General features: G+C 44.9%; 1 protein-coding gene across 1 annotated transcript; it reads right to left on the bottom strand.

The window, feature by feature from the left end:
• Positions 1-5,828: 5,828 nt before the first annotated feature.
• On the bottom strand, positions 5,829-8,151 carry ATP5IF1 (ATP synthase inhibitory factor subunit 1). The gene is made up of 3 exons (XM_005895919.3): positions 7,987-8,151; positions 7,793-7,884; positions 5,829-6,100 (listed from the first exon to the last, which is right to left on the bottom strand). The coding sequence occupies exons 1-3, from the start codon at positions 8,071-8,073 to the stop codon at positions 5,950-5,952; spliced, it is 330 nt and encodes a 109-aa protein (XP_005895981.2). The 5' UTR covers positions 8,074-8,151; the 3' UTR covers positions 5,829-5,949.
• Positions 8,152-9,888: the final 1,737 nt, after the last annotated feature.

The following is a 9,888-nucleotide window of genomic DNA, read 5'->3' as shown; positions in this document are numbered from 1 at the left end:
TCTTTCCGACCCAGGGATTGCACCCAGGTCTCCCACATTGTAGGCAGACGCTTTACCGTCTGAGCCACCAGTGAAGTCCAGTTAAGGTCTAGTAGCCATCATATATAAAGAATTCTGGGGGCTTCCTTGGTGGTCCGGTGGCTAAGACTCCAAGCTCCCAAAGCAGGGAGCCTGGATTCCATCCTTGGTCAGGGAGCCACATCCCACATTCCACAACTAAGAGTATGCATGCCACAACTAAAGATCCTGTGTGCTGAAGCTAAGACCTGGCGCAGTCAAATGAATTAATTAATTTAAAAAATTCTGGAAACTTAATGACAAGAAGACAAATAATCGCATTCAAAATAGGCACAGGACTCGAAGGGATGTTTACTCAAAGAAGACAGACAAATGGCCAATAAGCACACAAAAAGATGCTCAATATTATTGATCATCAGAGAAATGCAAATCAAAACCATGACGAGCTACCATTTTACCCACATTAGGATAGCTAGAATCAAAAAATCATGTGTAACAAATGTCAGTGAGGGTGTGTGTTGGGGGCCAGAGTGAGGTACTCCGCCCATGGCAAAGGTCATGAGGAAGGAGGCTCCACGTACGCAAAGGCGGGATCGAGCCTCAGGAGTCCCCCTGGAAATCCTCGAGCATCTACCCCCATAACCAGAGCCTGCATACTTTACTACTTTGTGCTCATTTAAATAGTCGCCTAAGCCGTCTCCCCTTCGAATACCCTGGATCAGCCGGGGCTGGACCCCGGCAGGTGTGAAGAAACTGGATCTCTGTACATTGTTGGTGGGAATGCAAAATGCTGCTGTGTAAAAACAGATTGGCAGTTCCTCAATAGGTTAAATATAGAATTTCTCTATGATCCAGCAGTTTCACGCTTAGGTATTTATCCAAAAGAACTGAAAACAGGTGTCCAAATAAATACTTGTAGAGGAATGTTTTTAGCAGCACTATTCACAACAGCCAAAAGGTGGAAGCAAGCTGAATGTCCATCAGTTGATGAATGGATAGTCAAAAGTGTGATATAGCCACACAATGGAATATTATTTTGCTATTAAACAATGGAATGGAGGTGTGGGATGGGGAGGGAGGTGGCAGGGAGGTTCAAGAGGGAGGGGACATATGTAAACCTATGGATGATTCATGTTGATGTTTGGCAGAAACCAACACAATACTATAAAGCAATTATCCTTCAATTAAAAATAAATAATTTTAAAAAATGGAATGGGACTTCCCTGGTGGTCTAGTGGTTAAGAATACACTTGCCAATGTAGGTGACATAGGTTCCATTCCTGGTTTGGGAAGATTCCATGTGCTGCAGGGCAACTAAGCCCATGTACCCTAGAGCCATGAGAAGCCATCGCAATGAGAAACCCAAGCACTGCAACTAGAGAGAAGCCCCTGCTCATCGCAGTTTGAGAAAGCCCACGTGCAGCCACGAAGACCCAGTGCAGTCAAAAATAAATACAAAAAGTTTAAACCATGTTACACAGATGGACCTTGAAAACCTTACTCTAAGTGAAAGAAGCTAGACACAAAATGTTACATACTGTATGATTCCATTTGCATGTTGATTCAGAATAGGCAAGTCTATGGAGACAGAAAGCAGGCTAGCAGTTGCCAGGGGCTGGGTCGAGGGGGAAATGGAGAGTGACAGCTTAATGGGTGCGGAATTTCCTTCTGGGGTGATGAAAATGTCTCGAACTAAATAGAGGCAATGTTTGCACAACATTGTGAATATACTAAATGCCCTGAATTTTACACTTTAAATGGTTAATGATTAATTTTATGTCATGTGAATTTTATCTCAAGTTAATAAAAAGGATGATGAGCAAGGGGGAACCTGTGGCATCTGCTAATTGCAAGATTGTGTTGGGTAGCCCAGCGTGTGAAGCGTTGGCATAAGTCTCCTTGTACTTCTTTGTTCCTTTGCCTGTTCCCAAGCTTTTTGTTCCTTTCTGATGTTTGAAGTTGAAGACTCCTCAAGGGTAAAAGTGGTTTAGGTGTTTTCTGCTCTAGTAAAGGACTGTGCTTAAAAAGAAGAGGGAAAGGAGCAAAGGAGGGGGAGAGGATGGAAAGAAGAAAGGAAGGACTGAGGAGTGGGACACGGTGACTGAGTCAGCTTACAGGCAGCCGCTCAGCCCTGGGCAGAGTCACAGAACTTCCTATACTCCCTCCTCCCCAGCCCTGCAGCGATCCCTCCGTGCAGCAGATAGAAAGGCTGAACTATTGTCGACTCCCCAGGAGCCAAGGACCTCTCCCAGTGCCAGAGGCTGTCACTCGGTCTTGAATGCCAGTCTCTCCTGTTTATCTGGCTGCCGTTTTGTCTCTCCCAGGTCTGCACTGAGTGCCTATCCCACGACCTCCCCCAACATTCTAAATTCACCCCATTAAAACGACATTGTTGTTTAACCACTTGACTTTGCCAATAGGCTGTGGGTTCAATAAGGACAGGAGTGGGAATTATTTTGTAGTTGAATTCCCAGTGTTTACCAAGTGTCCAGCATGTAGTAGATACTAAATAACATTTTTATATTGAAAATTAAATGAATACATTTTAGAAGTATGAAACTGGAATCCATAGAATATGCAGCAGTGCATATTTGAAAATAGTGGGATAACCCTGGGTCATCCCCAATGGTCCTGGCAAGACCCACCACCCCCAACCTGTTCCACGTTGAGGAGGGAGCTAACAGGTAGCTGAACCACCGCAACTCAAGACTGTGGGAACAGGAGTTCTGAAGTAAAGTCCTTGCTCAGCACAAACCTGCTTGTGTGACCTTGAGAAAGTTATTCCCAATTCCCTGCTTTTGTTTACCTTGGTTATAAAATTAAGCTTATGGTGTATGAACCTATTTACCAGAAATATCATGAGATTTAATGAGTAAATAATTATAAAGTGCTCCATAAATATAAATTTTCATGCAATTATTAAATAATTGTTAATCTCGTGTAAAATTCCATACAAATTCTTTTTTTTAAAAAAATGTTTCTGACACAGGTGGTTAGAAAGCTTAGACAGATCTCCTGCACTTTTCAGGGCTTCTCTGGCCCCTGCCTTTCCTGAGTTTTGTTTGTTCAGGTCTTGAGATTCTGTGAGCCAATAGCCTGTTCCTCCAGTAAATTACTGTTTTTCTCCTCCATAAGCCAGCCAGTGCTGGTTTCTGTTACTTGTAAACAAAAAGATTTTTACTAATGCAATAAACCACTGTAGCATTTTCCAAATTGTATTCTGTGGAATGCAATGTTCGAAAATGCTAATATGTTTTGTATAGAATAATTCTTAATAATTTTTTAAAAAGTCCTAAAATAGCATTCATATTAAGAACTATATTAGAGACTTTCCTGGTGCTCCAGTGGCTGAGACTTTGTGCCCCAATGCAGGGGGCCCAGGTTCTATCCCTGGTCAGGGAACTAGACTGCATGCTGCAACTAAGACCTCGCACAACCGAATAGATATAGTATTTAAAAACTATATTATATAGTTATCTTCATTGTACTTAATAATCTGCCTATGTTGACAAATATGTTGCCTATGTCTGACGATTATTAAAAGTGCCCTGTGCTCAAGAATGTCAGCAAATTTCATTAGAATTTAGAATGGGCCTCAAACTTCAGGGCACATCAGAATCACCTGGAGGAGCTTGTTTAATGACATTGCTGGGTTCCACCCTCAGTTTCAGCGGGTCTGGGCTGTGGCCTGGTAATCTGCGTTTCTAACAAGCTCCCAGGTGCTGTTGCTGCCGCTGCCTTGCGGCTTCTTTAAGAATCCCTTGCTGTAGTATTTCCCAAATTCTAAGAACCACCTGAGGGTGCTTCTGGGTCTTTGGTTAATCTCATGACCTGTGCTGTGTCTGTGGTAACTGGTTCCTATCACATAAATTATCTCAGGATTTTAACATATATTTGTTTTAAAAATTTAAAGTATTTTAAAACAGTTATATCTTTCCATTACTATAGCATGATAGGAAAACTAACCACAGGTATGTCCTAACAAAAAGACCATGAGTTACCATTTTCATAAAGCTCAGGTAGTTTTAAATTAGGCAGCTCCAAAAACTTTTTTTAAAGAGTTGAAACTCAGTTTTAACCACTGGACTTCCACTGCAGGGGTTTCAGGTTGATCCCTGATGGGGAAGTTCCACATGTTGCCAGGTGAGGCAAAAAAAATAAAATTTGAACTCATGATTCCTTGTCTTCATTTTAAAGTTTCAACTCTTTGATTCAATCATCATTAGACTGATTTTTATTTAAAACATAGGACAAGACCAGATGATACACTGCTGTTGAGGAATCAACTTAGGAACATCATTCCCAATAAGCAAAGTATTGATTATAAGAAGTCACAAAACACTATAATCTTCAATTTTTTTCTTTGCCTGTTTGGCCTCGGGGCATGTGGGATCTTATTTCCAGGAATCGAACTCCAAGCCCATGGCAGTGAAAGCAGAGTCCTAACCACTGGACCACCAGAGAATTCCCAAGATTTTGTGTGCCTTTTTTTTTTTTTTTTGTCACAAAGTCCAAAATGGAAGATGTTACTTGTTCCTCAACCAGTTTTTAAATGTTTCAAATTTTGCAGTGTTTCAAAATTTTAAAAAGGTATGTGAGTTAGTTTGACGATTTCTTATACCTCATCTTTAAGGTCATTTTGTTGCTGGCCACTAGAATCTCAGCACTCATACCTCAAGAGTATCTAGAAATAAACTTTCCATCAGCAGCACTATGGGTAAGTTTTAGAAACAGCCATCAAGTGTCTGGTCTGCAAGGATAGGGTCAATGACTTGTCCAAGATGTTATCACTCAATGGTCCTAAAACCTTTTGTGTAAACAAAAAGTCATCTGTCTTAAAACAAATGACATCACAATTCTGGGGCAAATGATCTACCACTGAACTGGTGAACTGAAAATATCTTGCCAATGCCCATGTCACTTGAAGTTGTTTTTTGCATTTTTGTCTAAAAGAGTTACACAAATAGTTTGTATAATAATCAAGGCCTTAAAGTCTAAAGCAAGAGGATGCTCGGCAAAGCAAAATGTAACTTCAGTGATAATTCTAATTCTGTGCTGTTAACAGATTAGGAGTCTAATCACCTGGATGCCAAGGTGACACATGATTTCTAATTCCAGCCTTCTCAACCTGCATGAGGATAATTAGAACAAGGGTAATTAGTTCACATGGAGTTGTCTAATCCATTTTATAGATGCAAAATGGTATTATTACTGATGGTGCCTTGAATTAAAACTTTTAAAGTCCATCCTAAAGGGGATCAGTCCTGGGTGTTCATTGGAAGGACTGATGTTGAAGCTGAAACTCCAATACTTTGGCGAAGAGCTGACTCATTTGAAAAGACCCTGATGCTGGGAAAGATTAAGAGCAGGAGGAGAAGGGGACGAAGAAGAGGATGAGATGGCTGGATGGCATCACCGACTCAATCGACATGAGTTTGGGTAAACTCCGGAAGTTGATGGACAGGGAGGCCTGGCGTGCTGCGGTTCATGGGCTCACAAAGAGTCAGACATGACTGAATGACTGAACTGAACTGAAGCAACCACTCCTGTTTTCCAGGCTGCTCTTGACCTTATACACTGACATTTATCCCTTAGGAAGCTCTCTCCGACGCCTCTTGACCAGTGTCTGACGGGGAAAAGGGGCTTTCTGTTCCCTGTGTCATGCCGTTTCCTGCCTCTGTTGCACAGCACTCCTCACACTGTGCTTTGTCTCCAAGTTCCCTACTGCGGGTACCCTGTCTTCTGATTCATTTTAGTGGCCCAGTAGTGCGTCCCCTTACCCCTCTTCAGACAGACGCATTAGACACAGCTCACTAATGACAATTTATTATAATTTGTTGGAAGCACACAGGTTGATTTTGGTTAAACCAGAATTATGTCTACATAGAAGTGGGCGATAATAGGTAGCCATTCTGTGAAGAACTTGTGCACTTAGTCGTCATCCTCACTCTGTTTTAGTTTCTTGATCGACTGCTTATGCCGCTCAATTTCTTTCTGCAGGCGCTCAATCTCCTTTGCATGATGAGAGATCTCATTTTCATGGTGTTTTTTCAAGGCGGCCAGCTGTTCTTTAGCACGAGCTCTACAAGGACAGAGTGGCTCTTGGTTTAATACCAGTTCTTCATCCCAAAGAAATCTCTAAGCACCTGAAATACCTAAGGCAAAGAACAGGCATCCCAACCCCACAGGAGTCTGGCTCGCCATCCTCTTCTACCCTCTTCAAGCCCCTATGAACGACGACTCCATCCTAAGATACAACATTTACAGGAGATGGCCAAAAATGATTCCATTGTCCTGGTGCTGCTGCTGCTGCTGCTGCTAAGTCGCTTCAGTCGTGTCCGACTCTGTGCGACCCCATAGACGGCAGCCCACCAGGCTCCCCCATCCCTAGGATTCTTCAGGCAAGAACACTGGAGTGGGTTGCCATTTCCTTCTCCAATGCATGAATGTGAAAAGTGAAAGAGAAGTCGCTCAGTCGTGTCCGACTCTTTGCGACCCCATGGACTGCAGCCTACCAGGCCGCTCCATCTTGTCCTGGTGCTAGTGCCTGAAATTCCTCCGCTAATGAAGGAGTCCTTTCAGATTCAGTAGAAAACTCCAGAGAGGTTTAACTTAAGTCCCTACCTGAAGGACTTATTAGAGAAACAACCCAGAGAACAGAATCCCTTTCTGGGGGGGAAAGAGCAAAAGGAAGTGGGGAGATATAAAGGTGCATAAAGGACAAATATATGTGTCTTACCACAGTTTATCTAGGGCTGTCTTTGCCTGAGGACTGCAAGGCCCTCTGTAAAGGCCAAAATGAAAGGGAGGAAAAATAAAAAGTGGTCTCTTGAGTCCAATTTAGGTCTCAAGAACGGATGATTCAAATGTTGGTTTAGCCACACATAGGCTTCTGTTTTCCATAAATGTAAAATGTGGGAGGCCAATTAGATGGTCTCTAAGGGCTGCACCTTGTCTCTCTGGTATGACAGGTGCCATGGTGATAATCCTTAATAGTGAGCAAGAGAGGGCAGAAGAGAAAAGATAGGCCAAGGACAGCAGAAAATAGATTAGTTCCACGCTGCTCCCCACGGTGGATACAAGTCAGTATAAGATAACTCGAGGTTGGTAAACAGGGTAGACAGGCCCAGCCCAATCCATGCTCCTAAAGGCTGGGCTGGGCTGGGCGGAGCCGGCCAAGTCTCCAAGAAAAGGGGGGATGGGTGTCCCAACCACGTGCAGCTGCCACATGCTCCTATGACCCCACTCGCTGAGGCGAGTTGCAGAGGCAGAAGCGTCTAGAAATGGCTGAGGGTCTGAAGAATCAGGGAATCCATCCTTGCGGGGCTGGCAATCTACGGCCTGGGATGAAGGCTGAGAGAGTCAGGCTCAGTGAGTCTGCAGATAGTGGAACCGTCGGATCTAGACGCTCTGGGAGGAATCTGGGGGGCGTTCTGCATGATGCGGGTAGAATTCCATGGGTGGAGACGGCAGATGACTCAGGAAGACATGAGTCGAGGTCTGCAGACCCGCAGGTGGAAATGACTTGGATATGGGGGCCGTGGGATTCAGCAGGGCACCGGAAGCCCACAGGTGGCGACAGTCGGGCCCTCAAGCCTTGAGTGTTAACAGGTTCAGGGGCCTGTTGGGTCTGCCTGGCGGGGTGAGGTGGGGTGGGGTCGGGTGTGGATGGGACGCCGCAGGACGCTAGGGAGGGATGCGTGGGGGCAACTGACAATTGAAGAGGGACTGGAAGGCCGTGAGGGATCTAGGGCTGGGGTCCCCAGGGCCTCACCGGAAGTATCGCTCCTCTTCGGCCTGCTCTCTTTTTCCGAAGGCCCCACCGGCGTCCCGGACCGCGCCCGCACTGGACCTAACATTATCTCCCTGCGGAGAGAGAGGGGGGCATTGGTACAGACGCCGACGGGGTGGGGGGAGAGGAGGAATCCGCGCTCAGGGCTGGGGCAGCAGACCCTGCCGCTGGCGTACCGATTCCGAGCCAAAGCCTCGGCCTTGCATTGCCCAGACGCTCCAGACGGCCTGCCGGGTACGCGCCGCCAACGCCGTGGCTGCCATTGATGTCACTGAAGCACCCCTCCAGTGACCTGAAGAGCAGCTTCTCCTTAGGCGCAGCTTCTCCGCAGGCGCTAACGGCCCTGCTGGTCAGGCAGCCAATCGTTTCGCTGGAGAGGCGGGATGAAGCCAGGAGTAGCGAATCATACGAGGGAGAGGCGGGGTTCCTGTAGTTTGTGGCGAATCCTGGCAGAGGGGCGGGCCCATTCTTAGCCAACCCCTAGCAAGGGCTCCAGGGTCAAAGGCCTGGAGAAAAATAATGGAGGAGATTGGGGAAAAGCTGGAACAAAGAGGCAGTAGCCAGGGTTTCGGCTCTTGGATCTATCAGAACTAGGCGTGGCGTCCAGCCCCACCTCACCATTCCTTCTCTCATGTTATTGTTAAACACCCAAAGGAAGCTTTCATTTTTCTGGACTACTAGCATCAATAAGATGGGTAATAAGGGGGCGGGGGGCGGAGTGGGCCGCTCTGTCCATGATGCTGATGGCCAGGGTGCCCTTAGTCATTTAGAGTTGTGGGATTTTTTTTTTTTTTTTTGATGTATGAATCTATGGTTTTTTTGTTGTTGTTGCACTGACATTTCACTCTCAAGTCTAATAATAGTAGACTTGAGCTTAAGTAAAACTTCAGCTCAGAGAAAACTTCTCTGCCCTCCTTCGTCATTCTATCAATAGCTCACTGTTTTGTTCTTTTTGTTTTTGCGCCTTCGAGTTTATGAAGTTGTCAAGTCATTACTGAATTAATATTTGTGAGATGCATTGATGTGTTATCAAATGGACTTGATAACAGGACTTTTGGCAGTGTGGTGCAAAGAAGTTGAAAAGAGCATAGGTAGGCATCTAGGGAAGACATTACCTTGGTCTTCCGTTAGCCATCTAACAAACGTCGTCGAGATAATAGTAGTTCATAGCCTTTGCCTATGTCATTTTCTCCCTCTGGGTCCAGTTTTTTTCTCTTTTAGTTGAGAGAGTTGGGCCAGATTAAGTGTTTTTAGTGATCACCTTTTCGCTGGAAAAATACCAGCCCTGGTTTGTATGACTTATATGGGAGGAAATGGCTGCGGGGCACATTTTCAAATGTTCATTTCACAAAACTTGAAAAAGCATGAAAGCAGAAGGCTAGAAATAATAATCACGATAAGCCCACTACTTAGTGATAATAATTGTGTGTGTCTCTAGATACTTCAGTGCCATTCCTGTTTCAGGGGGCTTCCCTGGTGTCTCAGATGGTAAAGAGTCGGATGAGACTAAGTGACTAAGCACACAGCACAGCATCTGTTTCAGAAACTCTGCTTCTGGTTCTCAGATAATACTGTTTTTTGATTATCTCCTGGGTGGGCATCCAGTGGAAGGTCTTGCTGAGTTTGTGCAAAAGATCCATAGAGGCATTAGGGTGGCTGCAATTTAAAAAAATGGAAAACAACAGGCATTGGTGAGGATGTGGATAAATTTTAACCCTCCTACATTGCTATGGGATTGTAAAATGGTTCAGCCACTTCGAAAAACAGCTTGGCAGTTGCTCCAAAGGTTAAGTATAGAATTACCATATGACTCAGCAATTTCATTTCTAGGCACATACCTCCCCCCAGTAGAAAACTGGTACTCACACCTTCATAGCAGCACCATTTTACAATAGCCAAAAGATAGAAACAACCCAAATGTCCATCAACTGATAAATGAATAAACAAATTGTGGTATACATGTATGATGGAATACTGCTGCTGCTAAGTTGCTTCAGTCGTGTCCGACTCTGTGTGACCCCATAGACCGCAGCCCACCAGGCTCTGCCATCCCTGGGATTCTCCAGGCAAGAACACTG

Source organism: Bos mutus, chromosome 2, assembly GCF_027580195.1.
Source record: "Bos mutus isolate GX-2022 chromosome 2, NWIPB_WYAK_1.1, whole genome shotgun sequence".
NCBI classification, from domain to species: domain Eukaryota; kingdom Metazoa; phylum Chordata; class Mammalia; order Artiodactyla; family Bovidae; genus Bos; species Bos mutus.
The sequence above is the reverse complement of the archived record's forward strand: the minus strand, read 5'-3'. Positions and strand labels throughout refer to the sequence as shown.